At 59.9% G+C, this 23,409-nt stretch overlaps 1 protein-coding gene across 1 annotated transcript; it reads left to right on the top strand.

Annotated features, from left to right (window-relative positions):
• The first annotated feature begins 324 nt into the window (after window positions 1-324).
• Window positions 325-23,121, top strand: DBH (dopamine beta-hydroxylase). The gene is made up of 12 exons (XM_033859018.2): window positions 325-642; window positions 2,858-3,004; window positions 4,291-4,548; window positions 5,517-5,693; window positions 6,301-6,403; window positions 10,160-10,326; window positions 13,485-13,628; window positions 14,090-14,128; window positions 14,678-14,737; window positions 18,676-18,803; window positions 19,274-19,433; window positions 20,436-23,121. The coding sequence occupies exons 1-12, from the start codon at window positions 325-327 to the stop codon at window positions 20,565-20,567; spliced, it is 1,833 nt and encodes a 610-aa protein (XP_033714909.1). The 3' UTR covers window positions 20,568-23,121.
• Window positions 23,122-23,409: the final 288 nt, after the last annotated feature.

The following is a 23,409-nucleotide window of genomic DNA, read 5'->3' as shown; positions in this document are numbered from 1 at the left end:
CAGCCAGCCTGGTGGTCAGCCCAGTGCCTGGCTGGAGGCCGCCTGCAGGGAGCAGCCCTTTCCGGACACCTCTCGGAGACTATTCAGAGCGAATGAAACCAGCCTGTCTGCTTCAATTCCCACTGATGATGTCCATGTGTCATTAGTGCCAATTAGGAGAAGCAAGGGCAGCAAAGCGTTTGGCCTGGGGCCTGGCCTGGTGGGAGGGTCACTGGGACAATTGAATTCCCCACCAGACAAATGTGATTACCGGTGGAGCCCGGGCCCACCCCCTGCGGGGCCGAGACATAAATGGCCAGGTGGGGCGGCCAAGCTCACCCAGCCATGCAGGTCCCCAGCCCCAGCGTGCGCGAGGCGGCCTCCATGTACGGCACAGCGGTGGCCGTCTTCCTGGTCATCCTGGTGGCCGCACTGCAGGGCTCGGCACCCCCCGAGAGCCCCTTCCCCTACCGCATCCCCCTGGACCCCGAGGGGACCCTGGAGCTGTCGTGGAATGTCAGCTACGTGCAGGAGACTGTCCACTTCCAGCTCCTGGTGCGGGAGCTCAAGGCCGGCGTCCTGTTTGGGATGTCGGACCGTGGCGAGTTGGAGAACGCCGACCTGGTCGTGCTCTGGACCGACGGGGACAGTGCCCACTTTGGGGTGAGTCTTCCCTCCGCAGTGCTCCTGAACTTGCCTTTTCCTCTACACTCACCGTCCTTAACCTGGCAAAGGAAGTCTCCCTCCTGCCTCTCTGGTCGCGTTTACTCTGGGCATCCCTTGTGTCCCAAGCTTGGGCATCTCGGGGATGCTGATGTGAGGACAAAATGGGAAATCGATGACTTCCACGGTCCTTGACTGCACGCCCCAAATGACAGAGCTCAGCGTGCCCAAGGAGCACAGCCGCACACGAAGGACACACTCGCCACATAAACACACGTCCTCCACCGCCCCTGCCCTCGGGAGGGCGGCCCCACGTACCCACCCGCATGAACAACGCCCAGAGGTCACACGCGGCCAAGCACGGTGGCTGGCCTGCCTGCCCACTGCCAAGGACGCGGTGCTGGCTCATGTGGGTAACCTGAGCAGGTGCAGACTCCCCGGCCCCCAACCCGGGCGTGGAACGAACCGTCCGTGGAGTTAAGCCAGGACGCTGAGGGCGTGCGCTTCCCTCCACGCCCGAAATTCACCCCCATTCTTGCCAGAAAGGGAGAAGGAGTGGGGGGAGGTTTCCCTTCAAAGGAGAGAGGTTTTGGGGGCCCTCGACAGGCTGAAGGGAGGCCCTCTGGGTTGGGGGAGCCTAGCCATCTTGCCCTGAGCCGCCACCCAACATTCTTCCACCCTGACCTCTCTGGGGACCAAACCCAACTCTCTCATGGAAACAGACGCAGGAGGGTTAAAACAGTTTTTAAGTCAGGAGGCACTTTATCTGTGAGCAGCGGGGCTCTTCCTTCAATTAAGTGTGGGAATCCAGCGGTGCTCCAAGCCGGGGTCAGGACAGGCCCCCGGCCTCGCGTTCCTCATCTGCAGAGTGGGTACAATCATCCCTCTCCACCTTCTCGCGATGTGTGAGTTCACACAAGCTGGTCTTTCTGGAAGCCGGTGGTGCTCTGTCCAACCCCTGCCACAACTCTGCAGGAAGGAAGGAGCTCCGCATACTTCCCAGGGGAGGGTAGGTGAGCCCGACCACCAGCCAGACGGGGTGGGGCCTCCTGGGCCCCGGGCTGTCCCACCTCTCCTCCACCAGGATGCTCAGTGGCTACGGGTCACGGCCAAGAAAGACCTGGGCAGCGCGTCCCAGAGGAGCCGGCAAGCCCGGAAGCAGCTTCCCCGGCTGCCAGGAGAGCTGGGGCCACTCGGTCCTCCAGCACAGGCAGGATTAATTTGCACAACAAATTCCTATGCAAACAAATGTCAGACTTGTTTTTCCTCCTTTAGCAAATATGTTCAACAATTAATTCTAGACTTCCAGCCGAAGGCTCACGAGCTGACTTTCTGCTTCTGTTTAAAACGAGTCCTTCTGCAGATCAGCAGTGCACCCCAGCACGAGCTCCACTGTGCTTTTCTCTAGGGAAAATGTGGCAAAATCTTTGGCAGGTTTCTTTTTTGCTCAAGGAAATGAGGAAAACATGCTTCAGCCCTGAATGCAGGGTTTAAGAAAATCCTAAGGCCAAGGACTGGTGGTCCCGTGTTGTTCCTGAACTGGAATAGCGGCCTGCTGGTCGGGGGCAGGGTTTCCCTCACAGCCTCCTTGCCAGGTGGACGGCTTTCCGGGCCCTGGCCTGGAGCCCCGGCGTGGCCGAGCCCTAGAGCCTGGTGCCAGGGAAACAGCTAGGGAGAGGGGAGGGCAGGGTTTGGCCAGAACCACCACCCTCGGACATCCTGGGGAAATGCAGCAGGTCCGTTTCCTCCTGGGCCTCGGTTTACCCTCTCCGGGCAAGGCTAAGACTAGGGCGAGGTGGGCAAGATGCTGGGGGGGGCGGCGTTTCAGGCGGGCTCACTCTCAGGGGAGTGCAAGTGCAGGGTGGGCAAACCCTCTCCGAGGTTCCGTGTGCTGTTAGGGTCCCTCCCTCCACAGACCAAAGGCGATTCTTTGTCTAAGGCTCCCGGGTCCCACCCAGAGGTCTGGGAACCTGCATGGCTAACCAGCCCCAGTGAGTCCTGGCTGGCGTTTGAGGCCGTGTGTCAAGGGCACAGAGGAAGAGAGTGGGGTTGGACGTCAACTCCACTGTCTCAGGCAGACACCGAGTGTGGGTGTGACGCCCACCCCGGGCAGAACCCCAGGAGCCCCAGGGCGAGGTATGTCCAGGGGCTGCACCGCGGGCGGCCAACGCTGAACTCGGCCCCTTGTGCTCCGAGCCCGCCCTTGCCTCTACAGGACGCCTGGAGTGACCAGAAGGGGCAGATCCATCTGGACGCCCAGCAGGATTACCAGCTGCTGCGGGCACAGAGGACCCGGGAAGGCCTGTCCCTGCTGTTCAAGAGGCCCTTTGGCACCTGTGACCCCAAGGATTACCTCATCGAGGTGGGTGGCAGCCCGCTTGCCCAGGAGACCGTGGGCTGCGTGGAGCCCTCTCGCATACCAGGGCGGTATCCCTGGGCCGGCCGTGCACAGAGCATGGATTCCAGAGGCGGCTGGGTGGGGACAAGGCAGGTGGGGAGAAACCAGCTCTGCCATCGGCGTCTGATCCCTCAAGCAAGCAGCTCTTGGTTGACACGTAGCTGACGTGTTTCTAGATGTTGGTCTCGCCCCGAAGCTTTCAGACAGGGACCTGAGTGGTCTTCCTCCTGACTAGTTCTCTCTTCCTGGTCCAGCATCTTCAGGAGAATTCTGGAAAGAGCCCAGGAGACTTGGTTTCCCAGACTGGCTCTGTGGCCAACGGACTGTGAGGCTCCGGGCAGGTCCCCTCCTCCTCTGGGCCTCAGTTTACCTGTCTGTAAAAGGGACTTAGATGATCTGTAAGGCTCGGCCTGCTCTGTCTAGGAATTCACAGCCGCAACAGATCTAAAAATCCTTAGGCTTCTCACGCTGCTCCTAGACCCTTAGGGAAAAACAAGCCAGTTCCCTCCTGAAGGCAAAATCCTCTCCACTTTCCAAGGCACCTTGACACCCAAAGTCTGTGTTATCTTTATGACGCGTCAGCGACATGGGCTGGCCCAGTGCTACACGAGGAAACTGAGGCCAGACAGGGGAGGACTCGCCCAGGGACACACGGCAGAGAGGGGACAGAGCTGGAGCCAGAAGGAGTGCCCTTCCAGAAGGAGGTCTGAGTCCTTACCCTGCTGGCTCACCTTCCCCACGGACAAGGGCAAGGGCAGGCAGAGGACCCTCTCCCGGAACTTTGCATGGCGTCTGGTGCCAAGGTGTGCTCAGCTCAGAGCCTGCAGCCTGGGTGTGGGGAAGCCTCCTGCCTGGAGCTCTGAGACACCTGTGCAGAGAACAGCCCTGTCCCCAGTGACCCTGGGGGTGGTGGAGGGAACACATGTCCCAGGTGAGCCAGCCGGCCTGGTTCACAGCGACCCAGCAATGGTTGGTTGAATGGACGCTAAGCAAATGTAGATAGAAGGAATTTAGGGAGACAACATGTACTAATGGCTGGTGCAAACCGCGGGCTCTGGGGGCGGTCGGCCTTGGATTGAATCCCAGCCAGGTCCACACAGAGCCTCAAAGCTCCCCTCCTTCAGAGAAGTGAGAATCGGGCATGTCACCAGCCAGGCACGGGTGGGTAGGGACCTGGCATCTCCCCGGTCACCAGGAGCCCAGCTCTGGGGGTGTGAGTGGATGAGTGCCGGGCCCTGTCTCGCCTGCAGGACGGCACCGTCCACCTGGTGTACGGGATCCTGGAGGAGCCGTTCCAGTCGCTGGAGGCCATCAACGTCTCCAGCCTGCAGACGGGGCTGCAGCGGGTGCAGCTGCTGAAGCCCAACATTTCCGTCCCGGCCCTGCCCTCAGACGTGCGCACCATGGAGGTCCGCGCCCCCGACGTCCTGGTCCCCGGCCGGGAAACCACGTACTGGTGCCACATCACCGAGCTCCCCGACGGCTTCCCTCGGCACCACATCGTCATGGTACGTGGGCCCAGCCCTATCCCAGCTCTGCCTCCCACCTGGGGCCTCGGAGGTGTCCCGCCCCGGGGAGCTGTCCGTGGTCCTGCTGGGACCAGTGACCTCTGTGGTGTGGACCCCAGGCAGGGTCTGAACTTTCTGCAGCCACAAGTGTGCTCTGCCCCGCCCCCCGTCACCCTGCTCACTCCCCACCCTCCCAGGGCTGCTGCACCCCAGCTTCCCAGCCTGGACCAAAGGCAACTGATGTATTGATTTTTGCATCTTATCTCGGGACTGGAACCGCTGTCTAGCTATTTATCTGTCCGTCAGGACACCCTCCTCCTTCATGAAATAACAGCTCAACTCAGAGCTCAATGGCTCTAAACACCTTCCTGGAGATATAACAGTAACGACAGTAGCTGTTGAATGTCCCTTCTTTGCCTGGCCTGGGGGAAAGAGGAGGTGGTTTACTCCCTCCATCACCACAATACTATACACATAGTGCTAGATATTATCACTCTTATTTCCATTCGAGGACGTGCAGCCCAGAGAGGTAGTGTGAGTTCCCAAAGTCACACAGCAGGAAGTGGTGGGCCTGACTCAGTGCTGCACCTGCCCCCTAGGCTCAGCCTTGCCTCGGGCAGCCTCCGTGTGTCTGTGCAGCCACTGCCACGTTCACACGAGGACGGCGGCCTTCCTGTCCCCCAGCCCCCTTATCGGGAGATGACTGGCCTGGGCCCCCTTCCCTTTGCTCCTGAGCTCACCGTGAGCTTCTGGCAGATTCTGCCTGCTTCCAGGTTGGTGGCTCCACCCCCAAACCTGAGCCCCAGAAGCACCCCTGGAAATCACCTGGCTCAACCCTCCCATTTTACAGAGGGGCACGCAGAGGCCCACGGAAGGGAGCTGCTGGGTGACAGCCCCACCCGTGGGGGTGAGCAGGTGGGCGGGCGGGGTCCGCTGTCCCAGGTCCAGTTGGTGCTCTGCTCCCGCAGTACGAGCCCATCGTCACCGAGGGCAACGAGGCCCTGGTGCACCACATGGAGGTCTTCCAGTGCGCAGCCGAGTTCGAGAGCTTCCCCCACTTCAGCGGGCCCTGCGACTCCAAGATGAAGCCGGAGCGGCTCAACTACTGTCGCCATGTGCTGGCCGCCTGGGCCCTGGGCGCCAAGGTGCGTGCCCTTCCCAGCATCTCCCCAGGGGGCCCCCAGTTATGCATGAGAGCCTCCAAGAAGTGAGGCCCCCAGGGCAACCCAGGCCCCGAATAACCCCGTCTCCCCACCACCTGTGCATCGTTGGAATCCCATGGCTCTTTTGAGCCACGAACGCCTTCTCCAGCCTCCGTTACTTTCCTGTAAAAATGCAGGAGCCCCACGACCTAACATTCCTCGTGGGCATCGCTCTCATTTCCCCGATCAAGTTCCGCTGGACTTGGACGGGTCTGTGCACAGGGTGGTCCCGGGGCTGGCCTCCCTGGGCTGTGTCCAGGGTCTTCCAGCAGCTTCCTCCACCGGCTCAGAGGAGGGGCTTGGGCGGTGGGCTCGCCTGGGGGCATGAGCTCTCCCCACTCCCTGACCCCGAGTCTAATAGGAACGTTGCATGGGCTGGTAGTGAGCTGCCCATCACGGGGAGAGTCCTAATCTGGCTGCCCCACCAACAGCACTCACTGCAGCTCAGGCCCCAGCACATGGGTGGGTATGCCCTGACCGCCCCGGGACCCCTCTCTTGACACCCCAGTCTGTCTGCCTGGCCTGACCCTGCCCTCCCTGCTCCCTGCAGGCCTTTTACTACCCAGAGGAAGCCGGCCTTGCTTTCGGGGGCCCTGGGTCCTCCAGATTTCTCCGCCTGGAAGTCCACTACCACAACCCGCTGATGATAAAAGGTAGGGAGCTCCGAGGTGTGCTTCCAGCCTTGCCGTCCTCCCCTCGGGAATGCTGGGCGCGGCCATACCCAGTTAGGAAGGTAGCCGGGCTGGCGGGGCTTAGCACCGCACCCCTCTCCCCCCAGCTCTAGCCTCCTTGTCGCGTGGCCCACCGCGGCCTGCGTGCCTCTTGTCTCTTGTTCACGGCCCGTCTCCTGGGCCTGCGGTGGGCTCCCCAGGCAGAGTCTCATCGGCTGGCTCATCCGCACGGTGGGGGCCCAGCATCTTCACCCCTCCCCCTTCATAAACACAGCTGCCACCAACACCACGCTGTCCCAGGTACCACCTGGGAAAGGCAGGTAGAGGTTTCTTGTGTGCCTATTTTGCAGAAGAGCAAATTAAGCTAGTGGTGAAGGGATGCCTCCAGGGCCATGAAGCGAGTAGGAATTGAGAGCCAGCAGGTCTGGTCTGACCCGGCTCCGTGGCCTCAGTGGTGCAGCCACGCTGTGGTCGAGCCCACACTTGAACCTGGCAAGCTGGGTCTGATTCCGAAGCTTTAAGGAACATTTAGATGTCGGGTCCATCTGAGGAAACACAGCTCACCCCTCCTCCCACACCCTTTCCTCATTGGCACCCGACAGAGCAGAATGCTAGCATCAGGTGTGCCAACCAACGGGGTCCCAGACAGTGGAGGGAGGTCACAGGCCGGAGTGGTCGCATGTGCCGTCTCCCCTGAAAATCTAACTTCTGTGAGGCTGCTCAGACCAGGAGATGCCCCCCCAACCCTGACCTCCCCTCCCCAAAGGGGTGACTCTCCAGCACCCATGAGAGGCGGCTCTGCCGTCCCCAGAACAGGCTGGGCCAGGACAGGGCACATGGCAGGATGGCAGGATGCAGGCCACTCCAGAGCCAACACGATCCCTGCCTAGAACCCAGCCGCCAATGGTTTGACCATTGGGAGGCACAGCCCCAGGACTGTCCTCAGGGCAAAGGGAGTGCCTGGCTCACTGGGGGGCGTTTCTGGCTATGAACTTCCCTCCTGCTTCTCAAAACCTGTCACCACAGAGCAAACGCATGCCTGGAGTGTGAATGTGTCGATGGGATTTTATTTCCATGTGCTCTGTGTCAGGGCGGCAAACAGGTTCTGCTCACCGGGACTCCTCTGACTGACCCTCAGCTGCAGCTCCAGCTCCCTGCTGGAAAGGCAGCTGAAGGCCGTACTGGGATTGATTAGCGATGTCTGCCCTGGGCACTGGAGGGGTGGCTCTTGTTTGTTTCGCGCTGTTGAATTTATACTAGGCAGACAGAAATCCACAAGACCCCCTCCTGTGAGATGCAGGATCATGTCTCATTCCCCAATTTACCACACCAGACCTTAGGTCCAGAAAGGTGCAAAGGCTTTTTAGGAGGGAGACACAAGCAAAGTGCAAGAAAGTATGAAAGGAAGGGTCCACATGGTCTGGGCGGCATCATGGCAGCTTGTGACCTGGGCCTCGGAGGACAGGACCATTTTCACAGGGGAAGCTGACAGGTGCTTCATTCCAGATGGAGGGATAGGCTGTGCTGTTCACAGACACGGAGGTGGGAAAGGGAGACAGGGGGTCCAGCCTGGCTGCAATGCAGGGGATGGGAAAGCGAGGTGGGGGCAGAGAGCAGGGACTGCTGGATCATCCTGTGCCTGAAGGAGGAACCACCAGGGTCAGTCTTTAGGGTGACGCTGCCAGCAGATACTGTATCCGAAACGGAAAACATTTTCCCCTCTCTGTTTCACCGGCATCTCTTGCCATATATTGTCACATAGCCCTCTTCCTCTCACTCACTCTCTCTTTTTTTAAATGACATTTTTCATTTGTGTAAGTGAGGGGCAGAAATAGTCTGACAGATTAGACATCAGCTCCCAGCCAGGTCCCAGCCTGTGTCTCCCTAGCTGCGTGACCCCGGGTGGGTGACCCCTACCCTTGCTTCCTGACCTCCCTCAGCTGTCCTGAGGCTGGGGAAGCTCGTGCATGTAACGCTCCCAGCTGGGTGCGGGCACCAGGCTGTGCTCAACCAATAGCACCAGCGACTTCTTCCCGGCTGCGTCACTAACACTTTGTGCCGCCGCTGGAATTATCTGCAGCGCACACAGAGGAGTGTACGTCAGCTTGGGCCTTAGCATGACACGGGATTTATTGCTCATTTAAAGCCTGAAAGCAAATGGATTTTTGAAAACTCCTTAAGCGTCAGGGAAGTCTGTCTCTTGCTGATTATCTGCTTGTATTTATGGATCTTTTGCCAAATGTAAAGATGCTCCTGTCACTTTGCAAATCTGGAGATCGGTCTCTTTTCTCTAAATATCAAAATTCAACAATTATTTCACTATTTAATCCCCATCTGAATTTTAACCAATTGCATCTCGCTTTTTATTATTATCCTCTGATGTAATCAGCCCAGAGATACAGAGGCTGAGTCTGGACATTGCAGGAGGAGAACGGGGCAGGGAGGGAGGGAGGGAGGCAGAGGCAAGACGGTGTGTCCTCAGCTCTGCCTCAGAGCAGCTGAGCAGGGAGACAGCCCTGCCCCCAAAGGTGCCCTGGGCTGGGGTCCCAGCTCGGCCACTTCCCAGCCCTGCAATCTTGAGCAGGGTCTTCAGCTCAGGTTCCGGGCCTCAGTTTCCCCGTCTGTCATCGCGGGAGGATGATTCTTCAGTTACACGGGCTCCCCCGCCCAGCTCCCAGCTCTCCTGCCCATTCCGAGGGGATGGGCCATGTCCAGCCCCTACTCCTCTCCCATGGGACTAGCCCCGAGATGCCAGGGCCTCGCTGACCGACTCCTGGCAGGGAAAGGATTACTCGAGACCTGTGGGTGCCGGCATCCCCAGACCTCCATCCGTCAGCTTCGTATGATCGCTGGGAGGCTGCCCAGGGAGCTGTGGACTCTCCAATTTGTTGACAAGAAGACCTGGCAGGTGTGGCTGGAACATGATGGGCAGAAGCACCAAATTCTTCTTTGGAAGAGGTCCTTGACTTCGAGCCCAGAGAGGGACAGCAACTTGCCTGAGAGCACACAGCACACTGTTGAGCAGATGGGACCCAGGACGGTGTGTGAGCCGGGGGGGCTGCACCCTTAGCACTGACCCTGCTCTAGGGGTCCACGCTCCTGCTTAGGTTTCTCCTGCGATGTCCTCCCAGCATACGCAGCCCCTGGGTCAACCCCGCAGGACAGGAATCAAAGGAGGAAGGAGGGAGAGAGGCCACAAGAAGGATGTGTCTTAGATGCTTCTTGCTGACTTCACCACACAGACTCACGCTCACCTGCCCGATGGGGCCGAGGCTCCTCTGTGAGAGCGGCCACGCCCTGCTCTCTGCCCAAACCTCACCGACAGGTGTCCTGCTGGTCAGTTCCAGCTCAGAGCCCTTGGAACCAGCAGGAAGAACATCAAAGCACTCCCCAAGCCCTCCGAGGCGTTGGCGAGCTTCCTGAATGCACCGCAGGCACCTCACCCGGCCCAACAGCACGGTTTTGGGTTTTCTTTCGTTGCCTTAATCAAGTCTTTCCAAAGCATTCACCTCGTTTCCACGGAAACAATGGCTCTTGCCTTGCACGTGGGAATTGCACAGGTGAATCGGTCCTTGTAACCATGGCGTTCCTCTGGGGTAAACAGGTGTGGGAACAAATGCAGGTGGGAGCGGGTGTGGGTGACTGGTGCCTCCTGGTTGAGGGTGGCTGGGGGGGTCCGTGTGCCAGGCGGGGCGAGGGGCGAGGGGCCCCGCTCACCTCCGTCCCTCCTCCTCCCAGGCCGGCGCGACTCCTCGGGCATCCGCCTGTACTACACGGCCACGCTGAGGCGCTTCGACGCGGGCATCATGGAGCTGGGCCTGGTGTACACGCCTGTGATGGCCATCCCCCCGCAGGAGACGGGCTTCGTCCTCACCGGCTACTGCACGGACAAGTGCACCCAGCTGGTGAGTGGGCCGGACATGGGGCTGGGCCTGGCACCGCCCTGCTTCCCCTGCTGAGGCCCCGAGGGTGGGGGCCGAGGTCGGCGGCTTGTGGCTTTGCTTTCCCCACCCTGCAGCTCCACCAGCGCCCCCCCCCCCCGACCTCCTCTGGACGCCAAGGAGCCGTCCCGCCGGCCGGCGTGCGTCTGCACCTTCCTCTCCAGTAATAACTGGCTCCCGCTTAGTCCAAACCTGAACCAGTGTTTAAAATACATGCTCGTCCCATGAACGAGACAGACAACCCATTCACCATGAGAAGCGCAGGCAGCGCAGCTAACACCCCTGGGTCCCGGCAGCCTCTCCCCCTCCCCGAGGTAGCCAGTTGCTGGATCTCTGGTGCCCCTTCGGACTTTTCCCCTACCTGTTTCTACAAGCCCTTACATGCGGCATGTTTAAAAACAAACTGAAGAGTGAACGTTTGTCTGTGACGCCCTTTAACCGACGCACAGCACAGATTCAGTGGGAACTTCACTGGCGCCGGACCAGGTGAGGCCAGCGAGGTGCCTGGGGCGCAGGACACAAGGGAGCCCTGACGCCCAGGGCTGCTGTGCGAGGGCAGGTGTGGCACAGGTAACGCTTAGACTCGGGGGCAGGTGGAGGGACCGAGCTTCGGGAGGAGCGGAAGTGACTCCCCAAATTCTGGGCCCTCGGTTCTCCCTGGCCTCCCCCAGTCCCGGCCTGTGCTGAACTGTCCCCTCGTCACCAGTATCCAGGCTGCTGTCAACTTTCCACTGACAGGAAGAAGCCCTCAGGGAAATTCTGTGCCCGCGGGAAGTGTGTATCAGGTGTATTCTAGAGGTGGAATTGCCGCGCACAGGGATGTGAGCTTTCATTTGAATAAATCTGGCAAAAAGCCCCCCAGAAAGCCCATTCTGGGGCTTCTTCCCCCCACAGTACCAGAGGGTGCCTGGTGCCCCAGACTTCCTGACCCACCGTATTATCAATGCTTAAAATATTTTCTCAATCACTTGGGAGAAGAACGTCACTGTCGTTCAGTTTGAATTTCCCCATTTGTAGAAGTTGAGGGTGTTTGCACCTGTTTCTTGGCCATTTGCCCTTCCTTTCTGCGAATATCTGTTCATAACGTTGTCCAGTGTTTCTAGTGGGTTGTCTGTCTTACTACTGGTAGAAACCAATAGTAAAAGAAGCCAAAAGTTCTTTTTATATGGTGGGTGTTAACGGCATGGTCTGTTGGGAACGCTGCAAACACTCTCTCCCATGTGGTACCTTTGCTTCTCACGATGACCTGCAAGGTGAGTGTTAGCGTCCCCACTTCACAGATGGGGAGACTGAGGCTTGCCGGGGCCACAGTGCCTCTGGTTGCAGAGTGAGGAGTCAAACAGGGGTCTCTCTGACTTCTCACAGCAGCCTGCCTTGTGATGCGGTTTATATGCGGATCTGTCTTCCCAGTGAATGGATTCCCTGGGGAGCTCCCTGAGCCTCCAAGTCTTAGGCAAGCAAAGGGCCCTCGAACTGAAGGGACAGAGCTGTCAGACTGCACTGGCCTCGTCTGCATCCACGGTGGGTCAGCTCTTATCTGAGACCAGGGGGGACAGACCGTAACCACAGCAGCATCTGACACTTTCCCGTGGCCCCAGAACGTGGTGACACCTTGCCGTGTGAAAGTCTCTGTGGCCTGAGCCTGGAGCTGGGGCTGCAGACTCACCGGCATAGAGGGGCCCCAGGCCGAGTGACTGACTTTTGCCCAGGGTACACGGGTCATGCTGACCCGCTGACCTTGAGAATACGCCTGTCACCAGCCTGGGAATGCAGCCCTGCCTTCTCTCACCAGAGTCTCTAAATACTTTACAGCCCCAAATAAAAATAACTCCGTTTTCTTGTTCCCCTTTAAATGGTACATTCTTTGTGAAAATCGCATTTCTGTGGACTCTCATGGAAGGGCCTCCGGCAGAGTGGGGGATCTCATCTCCGTTAGCAGACCTCCGAGGGGCGTGATTTCTGCAGTCGGAAGTCTGGCCTGGTCTAGGTATCCTCACCCAAGACCAGCCAAGAAGAAGCACAGTGTTTTGGACCACAGGCCCCAGGACGGCAATCCCCCTGCACCTGTCACACACCCACGGCTCTGGGCCAGTGGTCGGCCTCTGGGGACCAGACGGGAGAAACCCAGGGCCCCATTGTTCAGCAGGTGCTCCCAGGCCTGGCCCCAATGGTCACAAATGTGGCCACAAGGTTTCCCAGTCCTCATAATGACGAGGGCAGGGGACAGTAGCTGGAGGAGAACAAGATAGAAGCACAAACGTGAAATCGGGTAACGTGCGGAAGTGCAGCAGCCTGGGATCGCTCAGTGACGGGGCGAGGGCACCAGGACCTCCCGGAGCAGCCGATGGGGTGGACGAACACGGCGGTGTGTTGTCAGGGAGAGGACCACGTCGAGTAGAAAACGCTGGACGTGCGTAATCCATTTTAGGAAACGTTCTGTCTAAATCAAGTGAATGTTAACGCAAGAGAAACATCTGGAAAATGGCCGTCTGCCCTGGTGGTGATGTGAGGGCTGGCCTGTTTCCTCCGTGCTGCCCGCCTGCAGCTTCACGGTCACGCCACGGCTGTAGTACCAGGTGACGGTGACGGCAGGGAACAGCGGCCTGGCTCTCACGCAGATGAAGGGAGGTCGTGCCGAGGGCAGCTGGGGACCTGCCAGTGCTGGAGGCTGGCAGAGGCTTGACAGGACGGCCGGCACTGCTGTCCCACGTCATCCGCCGGACGTGAGGACCCTAGAGTCTGTGGAATAGAGGCAGAACGAACCTACCAGCCTTCGGGGGCTCAAGAGAGGACCCAAAGGGAAGCCGTCGGCAGCCGGACGAGCCTCAGGCTTCTCTCCAGCTGCGGCGCGCGGGCTTAGCTGCCCCGAGGCACATGGGATATTAGTCCCCCAACCAGAGATCGAACCTGCGTCCCCTACCTTGGAAGGCAGATTCTGAACCACTGGACCGCCAGGGACGTCCCTCTACTGAGTTTTCTGATGGGGGGTTTCACCGATCCGGGAGAAGGAAGGGCCTGGGTGATGCAAACGGTCCAGGGAAGTACTCACATGGCCGTTCTGTGGCCCTGGGGGTGCAGACAACCACGTGGCCAGGCCCTGACGCCCCCCCCCATCCCCGCAGGCTCTGCCTCCTTCCGGAATCCACATCTTCGCCTCTCAACTCCACACGCACCTGACGGGCAGGAAGGTGGTCACGGTGCTGGCCCGGGACGGCCGCGAGAAGGAGATTGTGAACAGAGACAACCACTACAGCCCTCACTTCCAGGTAGGGCCCACCACCCCACACCCCTTCCCCGCCCCGCCCCACCCTGCTGGCCCGCGCAGGGCATGGCTGTGGGCTGTCCGACCCTCTCTCTCCCGACGGCCATAGAAACGTCCCCATTCCGGGGCTCCCTCTCCTGGGCCAGCCCAGACGCCCGAGGAGTACACACAGCCAGCCGGTTCCTCTTGCGGATTTCATCTGGGGGAGGGGCTCCAGTGGGGGATCCTGGCGTGTGGCCGACTGCGGGATTCGGGGGACCCTGGCAGCTTGATGGTAACATCCATCTTAGATGACCACCTTCTTGTCCTAATCTGTTCCTGACCGGAGGCCAAACTTAACCAGTCCTGGCTTCCCACAGAGGAATCGGGGGGGCTGTGTCTGCAGTACTCTGAAGTCTCCCCCTCCCCCCTGCTCTGCCCCTCCCCCTCTCTGCCCCTCCCCTCCCCCAACTCTGCCCACCCCAGGAGATCCGCATGTTGAAGAAGGTCGTGTCCGTCCACCCGGTGAGTGCCCGGTTAGGGACGGGGGGCCAGGAGTGCCAGGAGTGCCAGGAGTGCTGTCCCCAGTGGGGAGGGACAGGAAGCAATGGGGGAGGGCAGAGGCTGGGGAAGGCCTTCCAGAGCCAGGTCCATGCAGGACAGGGGCTGGGGCTGCCCCACCGTGAGACTCACCGGGACTGCACGGAGGGGCCGCAGAGGGGCCGGGACCAGACTGCACTTGGGGTGACAAGCATCCTCCCGCCTGATCAGCTGACCGCAGACCCGAGAGCTTTAGGGAGAGATGAGGGCATGGGGGTCACCGTGGGTCCCTCCAGCCCCAGGCAACCACCAGCCGGCTCTGTCCCATGTAGGAGGGGGCCACAGAGGCCGACGAGTAATCACCCCCTGGGGACACTCAGAGAGGGACCCTCGTGTGTGGGCACCCTGGGCCCACTGCTGGGCTCCTCAGTAGTGGATTGACTACCGCAGTCAGGCACCAGGTGGGACGGGCCCAGGGCACCTGGTACCCGACGCGGGCCGGTGCTGACGGGCCTTTGTCGGCTTGGTTCTCAGGGAGACGTGCTCATCACTTCCTGCACATACAACACGGGAGACAGGAAGCTGGCCACCGTGGTAAGTCACCTGGCTTCTTGCCATCTGCTGCAGAGCACGTGGACAAGTCTTATCTCCTCTAGACCAGAGGGCAGGGCTGCCCCTCCTTCATTCTTTCAGTCAACCAGTGGCTCTCAGGGTGTGGTCCCTGTACCAGCAACGTCAGCATCCCCTGTACCAGCAACGTCAGCGTCCCCTGGGACCTTGGTAAAAGAAACCGATGGTGAACTCATCGGTTCCTCCCCAGACCTATCGAGCTGGAGCTGGAATTTGGGTGGTGACACCGCGACCCGAGGTTTAACAAGCTCTCTGGGTTATTCTGACGGCTGCCCTAGGTAGAGCGCCACGGCAATAAATATCAACACTAGAGCCGGTGCTGGGGAGCGGCCACAGCCGTGAGGTTGCTCCCTGCCACCAGCGACAAGCAGAGTTGGGATAAAACTAAAGACGCGGTGGAAGCGTTGGGAGCAGGGCCAAGAGAGGCGATTGTCAGACAGAGACCAAGGAGGGGGAGAGGCTGGGAGGGCCAGGCAGAGGGGAGGCGGGCGGGCAGGCAGAGGACAAAGGTCATTCTCACACCTTTGGTAACAAACCTGCAGCCACTTTTCTAACACACTGTTCATCAGCAAAAATAAGGGGGCTACGGAGACGTTCATTGTTACGCTGTCCCCTTTTGGGCTTCATGCTAAGACAATCCCGTGTAAAGGTAGTCGACTCTGCTCCGGAGGGCTGGGGCACGGGTTCACCTGGGCTGGGCTGTGGGCAGCCCAGGAGGAGGACCTGTCCAGGGCTAGGTGTGCAGGTGGCACCAACAGAGAGGTGGTCACGTGACGAATCGAACAGCTGGGGCACCTCTGAGAACAAAGGGCGGCCCTGTTAACAATCGTGCCGGGTCAACAGGCACAGAGCAAGACCGCCCGAGCGCGCTGACCCCTTGCTGACAGAGTCTCTGACTGTCTCGATAGTCAGCGTAGGTCCCAGGAATCACCCCGGGAATCACGAGGTTCCGAGTGCACCAGACCTGGTGTTGCGTCCCAGCCTGTGCGGTCCCCTCCCCTCCCCAGGAACTCTGGTCTGCACCCGCGACTGCTCTGTCTTTTCATTCAGCTGACGTTCCTTGAACGTCTACTCTCTGTCCCATTTAGTTTCCTTTAAGACAGCTTTATTGAGATATAATTCACATGCTGTACAATTCACCCACTTCAAGTGTGCGATTCAATGACGCTTAGAATATTTGCTACGTGCGACCGTCACCGCGGTCAATGTTAGAACATTTCCTGCCCCCAAAGGAAGCCCAAATCCCTCAGCCCCATACCCTCAGCCCCAAGCAATAGCTGATCTACTTTCTGTCTCTGTGGGTTTACCGATTCTGGACTTTCAGCTCCACGGAATGATATAATCTGTGCCCTTTTGTGACGGGCTTTTTTCACTCAGCATCGTGTTTTCAAGCTTCATCCAAGCCGTGGTGTGAGTCGGTGCCTCACTCCTCTTTCTGGCTGAATAAGACTCCATCGTGTGGATGGACCACAGTTGTTTGCCATTCACGCGTAGATGGACACTGGGGTGTTTCCACCTCTTATTTAGGGTTCACACCAGTCTCCAAGGTAGGAATCCTCGTCTCTGTTTTCATGGGTGAGAAACTGAGGCTCAGAGAGGGGAGACACTTGCTGAAAGTCACACACCTGACAACTAGGGCTGAACAGGCATTTAGCCCCGGGCCGTGTGCCTGTAAATTTCCTGCCTCGTGACCCCTCCCTCCGTCTGGATTTAAGGTGACAACTGCTCTGGGTCTGTGGTCACAGACTTGGTGGCGGGGGCAGGAGAGCTTTGCAGGCACACATCCCTGCCCTAAACCCCAGCACCTTCTTTTTTTTTTTTTTTTTGGTGGTACGCGGGCCTCTCACTGTTGTGGCCTCTCCCGTTGCGGAGCACAGGCTCCGGACGCGCAGGCTCAGCGGCCATGGCTCACGGGCCCAGCCGCTATGCGGCATGTGGGATCCTCCCGGACCGGGGCACGAACCCGCGTCTCCCGCATCGGCAGGCGGACTCTCAACCACTGCGCCACCAGGAAAGCCCGCTAGCACCTTCTTTATGGGACTGCAAGGGGGGGCTCAGCACATCACACAGCCGCTAACGTGGAGCGCCTCCTAACCCTAGCCCTTCTCCACGCGGAGGACTTGCTGTAATGACTCAGCCTGTCTGTGCGTAGGAACGCTTGAAGCTTGGCCAGGACCCTCTGAGGCAGCTGTCCCAGGAAACAGTGAGATGGAGCAACTGGGGGCACCCAGCTGGCAGGGAGCAGGGCTGGTCCAGGCGCCAACACTGCACGTGCCGCCTCTCGGTAGGGAGTCTGTGAGCTGAACAACGCCCCAGGCAGGACCGCAGCATCTCCTACCCTGTGGGCGAGGCCACTGGGGCTGAGGGTGGGAGATGTCAGGCACCTGCTTGGCATCCAGCCGGTGAACGGTGAAGGGGAGCCCCCCAGGCCAAGCCCTGCTCCGTGCTGCTTCTGCGAGGGCCATGCTCCCTGCCCCACCCGACCTCATCCGGGAGAAATGGTGTCACGTCCAGGGATGTTGTGGCCACGTGAGTGTTCCTGAGGGCTTCGGGCCACCGCCCCGCACCCTCCTCGGGGAGGTGGCCCCGTCACCAGGCGGGATGACAGCGGAGGGCAGCAGGGCCTTCCCACACTCTGACAGCCCCGGGCCTGAAATGTGATTTCCAGCCCAGGGTGGAGACAAAGGGAGGGCTTCCTGAGCACAGCCCGCAGAGGGTCGGGACTCTCTCTTTTGATGTCTGAGACAAGCAGTAGTAGGAGGTACAGGAATCTGTGGAATTCCAGGAGGGAGGTTATCTTCATGATCTGAGGCCAGGACAGGACGGCCCAGAGGCCTTGGGAAATGGGGGGTCAGAACCAGGGAACAATACAGGTGAAACCCTCCCCCGAGGTGCCGCTCAGGAGCGGGGCAACGGCTCCTGGGGAATTTCCTTTTTAAACAGTCATCCTTGAGCAGAGCTGCCCAGGCTCCCTGTCCACTGCCTGGCATGAGCCCTCAGCTGGGCTTTTTACGGTGCTTTTGTCCTGCCATAAAGAAGCAGATGCCTTTCTCCCCTCAAACTTTCCCACCAGCCAAATAACCCCCCCACCCCACCCAGGCCCACTCCATTGTTCACAAAGAGCTGGGAGCCTGGGCAAGGCAAAGGTGGGCCGGGGCCATGCACCCAAACCTGCCCCTGCCCTGCTGGGGTCTGAGCTGCTGCCAGGCGGACCTCTGCTCCCTCCAGCCTGGCCCCTCTGCTGCCAGGTTCCTCCTCTTCCTGGGTCTGGGCTCCACGTCCAGCGGCTCTGAGAGCAGGGACCTGGCCAGGGGCTTAAAGCTGGTGGCACTCTGCTCCCTCCCAGGATGACAAAGCCACAGGTTTCCCTGGGTGGCTTGTGACAGCCTCTAGTCACTGGCGCCTCTTCTGCAGCCCCTGCTGCTCCCAGAGCTGAGTTCTGGAAATGACGGGTGGCCATGCGGGGTCTTCTGTGAGGGGAGGCCTCCCCTGCTGTCCCCAGTCCCCAGGCTCACACCGCAGACTGAAGGGACAGCTCCCCAGCCAAGGTCGGGAGCCTGCATCCACTCAGGCCTTGCCCTTTACCCTCCCTGGGACTCAGTTTCTGCATCCATAAAATGGGTACACTAATACCCCTCTCGGGTGCCTCCGTTGTAGTTTGATTCCTAACAACACTTACCACCACCCGAGACGAGCGTACTGGCTGACTTGTTTGCTATTGGTCTCACCTGCAAAGGCTGGGAATCCCAAGAGGGCAGGGACTTTGCTCGCTCAGAACATGGTGTGGCACCGCGTGGTGAGGGAACGAATGAATGCACGAATGCAGTGAATATATGAGATGTCGAGCGGCAGCGTCCCGGAGTAAAGCGCCGCTGCTGACGGGCGTCATCTCCATCCCGCAGGGGGGCTTCGGGATCCTGGAGGAGATGTGCGTCAACTACGTGCACTACTACCCCCTGACGCAGCTGGAGCTCTGCAAGAGTGCCGTGGACCCCGGCTTCCTGCAGAAGTATTTCCACCTTGTGAACAGGTGATGGCTCCAGGGGAGCACGTCTGCTGTGCCTCCCATCCCTGGGCATGGCAGGGGAACCCCAACCCAGAACCCCCCAGGCCCTGTTAGGCAGCTGGGCGAAAGCGAGGAATCCAGGAGGAGGGGGAGCACAAATGTGGCAACCATGTCTCCACTCCCCCTTGAGGTGTCTGTGGCAGGCATCACTAATCGATCTCTGCACTTGTTTCCTAGTGAGTCTGGACTTGGCCTGAGAAGCCCCCTCCACCCAGCCTTGGAGCAGTCATTCCCTACTGATCCAAGCTGGCAGAAGAGATGAACCTATTAGCCATTGCCAGCAGGGAGTCAGGGCCAAGGCAGTATGTTAGGAGGCTGGTGGCCTGAGAGCTACTCTGGGGACCCCACCCATCTACAGGGAGGCGTCACTTGCCCTGCTGGGCTCCCCTCCCCTCTGCCATACCCTACTCTGGGCTGTTTCTTCCCCCAACAAGGTTCAACAGCGAGGAAGTCTGCACCTGCCCTCAAGCCTCTGTCCCTGAGCAGTTTGCCTCTGTGCCCTGGAACTCCTTCAACCGCCAAGTGCTCAAGGCTCTGTACAGCTTTGCCCCCATCTCCATGCACTGCAACAAGTCCTCGGCTGTCCGCTTCCAGGTATGCCTGCCCTGTGTGTGTGTGTGTGTGTGTGTGTGTGTGTGTGTGTGTGTGTGTGTGTGTCAGGGGCACGCCAGTCGCCGCCCTTGGGAACACCGTAGCCCCTTCCCAACCCCCAGCAGCAAGTTCTGCGGCTGCCCACCCCTTAGTGCCCCAGGCCCCTCAGAGGACCCCGGCGTGGGTGACAGGGCTCCACCCCAAGGAGCTGGCGAGACACACTCACACAAAACAGTTGAGTAATCTGGTGGTGACAGACGGGCCCAGACAGACAGCTGACGGTCTGCAGAGGGAGAAACCGACAGCCACCCCAGAAGGGCGCTACCCGCTCTCTGACGCCGTCACATCACGGGACTAATCTTGGTGGTATGAGCAGGCCGCCAGCAAACTCCCCCGGAGTCTAAAAATAAAGTGCTCAGGGAGGGGCAGGTGAGAAACCATACAGTCTGAAGCTGCAGGCTGGTTTCTCTCCTTATCTGAGACCCGCTGGGATTCAAAGGCATCTCATGTGTTCCCCGGGCCAGCCGCCTGTCTGAGGCCAAGGCTGGTCCTGAGTTAGGCGTGGAGGGCTCTGCAGCCTGCAAGTCTGGAAGGCAGGTTTTCTGGAGGCATTTGGGAGCTGGATTAATTGCTATAAATCAAACATTCCCGGCACCAAGGGCGGGCCTCATGATGGTGCGTCAGAGAGTCGTTTAGGGCAGACGTCTGATGCGGTTAAAATGTGCCCTTTGATGCAGCCTTGTCATGGGGCGGGGGGTGGGGATCGCTAAAAACTCAGCCTGTGCCCAGGGCTTCTGACTGCTTCTCTGAAGGAAGTGAGGGGCGGCCAAGGAGGCAGATGGGGGCCTAGGATGACTTCCGGGTGAGGACCCCCAAGTAGCAATGGGGGGTTGGTTTGGGACAAGGTGAGTTTAAGGGAAAGAGGTCATTGGGAAAAGGGCCTGGGGAGGTGGCCTCCGCTTCACCCCTCCAGCCTCAGTTTATCTCCTGGTCCCTTCCTTGCAGGGTGAGTGGAATCTGCAGCCCCTTCCCGAGATCATCTCCAAGCTGGAAGAGCCCACCCGCCACTGCCCAGCCAGCCAGGGTCAGAGCCCCGCCGGCCCCACCATGGTCAGCATCGGCGGGGGCAAAGGTTGAGCGGGTGTGGTCTCCTCGCTCCCCCCTCCACGCCGTCCCTGTGGGCTCACGCCGGCTCTGCGCACCCCCGTACTCTACGAAGACCCCTATGGAGCAGCTCTGTGTGCCCAGGATGAGGGGCTGGACCAAGCCACTGCCTGAGACTAGGGTCCATTCCAGCATTCTCCCCCGGGGGAGCCCCTGCATGGCTGAGAGGGTCCCGTGACAGCTCCCTGTTGACCCGCCGAGGACTGGGTGGACCGAGACCCTCGCGCACCGTTTTGACGCAGCGTAAGGGTAACCTCCCTCGGAGGTCTAGAGTCCAGTGCCCTGAAAGCCCTGCCGTCTCTCTGGGAGGGGCCAGCCTCCTGGCACACGAGCCATGCCTGGCCGCCATCACCCGAGCTGGCCCCGCGTCCCCGGCCCCGGCTGATGGCGCTCTGTGTGGGCATGTGACAGGTGAGAGTGCTGCTTCAACGTGTCCCTGCAGACTGGCTCACGTGTCGCAGTGGGCGTCTTCCCAGCTGACAGAGACAGGACAAGCCATTTAGCTAGTTAGAGACTTGCCTGGGGAAACTGCTCCATTGCAGGGTAAACAGATATTTTCGCCCACCTAAAGGGAAAGCCTAACAGCACCTCTCACCACCACCGAAAGATGCGACAGCAGAGATCCAGACAAGGATCCGGGCGCCGGCTCCTTGGGAAGCGGAATTAATAGCCAGGGTCGCTTCTCTCTGCGGCGGGACAGGCAGCTGATGGAGCAAGCGGGCCCTGGAATCAGACCTGCGTGAGAAGTCCAGCCCCACCTCCCTGACCCTTAGTCTCCTCATCTGTAAAACGGGGCCAGCGCCGTGCGGGTTACTGAGACAATAAAACTCGTGCACAGGGCGGCACCCAGCGACGGCTAGTACAGGGTGGTGCTGCCTGGCCAGGCACCCTGTCCCGGGCGGAGCAGAACATGCCTCACGCCTCCTGGGTCAGTCTTCACGTTCCTCCCTCTTTCTTCGCTGCCTCTGTTGAAGGCCAAGTTCAGCTCTTGGGTGGTTTCTGCCAGGAGTGACAGATTCAACTCTGTCCAGCCAGTTCAGCAAAATTCTGTACAGCCTCTAGGGGAGAGAGAGGGTGATGGATGGCCTCCAAGTCCCCCCCAGCCCCGCCTTACACCCCAACAGCCGTCCGCTAAGCGCTGCCTCTCCTCCTGCCAGACACTTCATTACAGACGGGACGAACGGGCCCAGGCGCCCTGCACTGCGTCACATAAATCATGGCTTCCTGCGCCGTAAGTCACAGGCCATGATGGCTGTGAAACGCCAGGCCTGACAGAGGCTGCAGGGCGGCCAGCCCTCTGTCATCTTTAGAGCCCCGGACGACAGCGGGGAGAGAGGCCCCTCCCCTCAGGGCGCAGCCCTTGGGAGGGCAGCTGGAGCTTGCCCAGCCTCCGGCCCTGGTCTTCTGGCCCAAAAAGACCCCTTCCCTCTGATCATGCCCACCTGGCAGCCCAGACAGGGGTCCCAGTCAGCCCAGAGCTGTGGCAGAGGGTTCGAGGTTGACCCCCGGGCCTCACACCCACCAAGCCCCTCCTGGCCGCCATTGCTTTGTTCCACACTTGTGGCACCCCAGCCTCACCAAGGAGGGAGCTGAGGTTCACAGAGGAGACGCCCCTCCTCACCCGGGGCCCCTGGAGGATTAGTGGAGATCAGGAATCACATCCAGTTCCAGAACCTTCCGCCACCCACACCGACACCCTCTCCCCTTCACTCACTGTCGCTCGCAGGCTGCTCGCTCTTTTCCTCGTGGGCAGCCTGCGCTTCTCCCCCTATCCCGCCCAGATTACCGCACCCGTGTCACTGATAAGAGTACATACCTGGTTCTGTGCTAACCCTCCCACGAACCCACGACAGACTGTTTCTGCTCCCACGGACAGATGGGGAAACTCAGAGATCTAAAGCTAGGTGCTGAGGTCACCCAGAGTGAGCACAGGGCCAGGAAGTGACCCCGGGCCTGTGTGACCGCAAAGCCTGGGCTTGCAACCTCCATTTCCTTGCTTAGGACCCAGGCACTGTCCCGGGGCCTCGTGGGGACTAAGCAATGACAGCTGGGGCAAATGTTCACTACCTGAAAATAGCCGGTCAGGGCGAGGCACTACCTTGGCCAGGTCCCTTTGAGCACTGTCCAGGATCCCCCATCTTCTGAAGGACTGGGGCGGTGGAAAGAGGGCGGTGAGGGTCCCGCAGCCTGGGTTCCCAACCCTCCCTCTGCTGTGTGGCCCTGGCCAATTTACTTTCCTTCTCTGGGCCTCCATCTTCCCATCTGCCCATGGAGAAGGTTCCCCAGCCTCCTGGGGGCAAGAGCTGCTCGGGTGACATGCCCAGAGTCCCGGGCTGAGGTGCGCCCACGCATGCTCAGTGCTGAGAAGGCCTGGGGCTGGGTGGTGGGGGCCGTTCCCAGGCTGCAGGCTCCCACGGGAGCAGGTGTGCCTGCCTGAGCCGGTCCCGGGAGGCTCCAGGGCTATATTGCCCGGTGGCCATTAAGCTCATGTGGCTGTTTAAGCTTAATTTTAAATGAATTAAAATGATATAAAACATTTGGGTTCTCAGTCACACCGGCCACATTTCAAACACTCGATAGCCACGTGTGGCCATGGCTACTGTACGCGCAGACCAGGTATAGAGCATTTCCATCAACGTGGAAAGCTCCACAGGGCTGCGCTGCACCACGGCCGGGTCCCAGACAGCACCAGCTTAGCTGAGCTGCCTGGGCTGGGAGCCACGTGCATCCTCACATCCCAGCAGCCCTCTTGACGGGCCCGGCTCCGGACAGAGCAGCTGGACCACCGCAGGGGTGCAGGAATTGTCCACGGAGG

Source organism: Tursiops truncatus, chromosome 6 (assembly GCF_011762595.2).
Source record: "Tursiops truncatus isolate mTurTru1 chromosome 6, mTurTru1.mat.Y, whole genome shotgun sequence".
NCBI classification, from domain to species: Eukaryota; Metazoa; Chordata; class Mammalia; order Artiodactyla; family Delphinidae; genus Tursiops; species Tursiops truncatus.
Note: the sequence above shows the minus strand (reverse complement) of the source record. Positions and strands in the feature narration are given on the sequence as shown.

Coding starts and splice junctions, on each gene's coding strand:
- DBH (XM_033859018.2), top strand. CDS start 325: ATGCAGGTCCCCAGCCCCAGCGTGCGCGAGGCGGCCTCCATGTACGGC. Junction 18,804..19,273: donor TATTTCCACCTTGTGAACAG/GTGATGGCTCCA, acceptor TCCCCCAACAAG/GTTCAACAGCGAGGAAGTCT. Junction 19,434..20,435: donor CCTCGGCTGTCCGCTTCCAG/GTATGCCTGCCC, acceptor CCTTCCTTGCAG/GGTGAGTGGAATCTGCAGCC.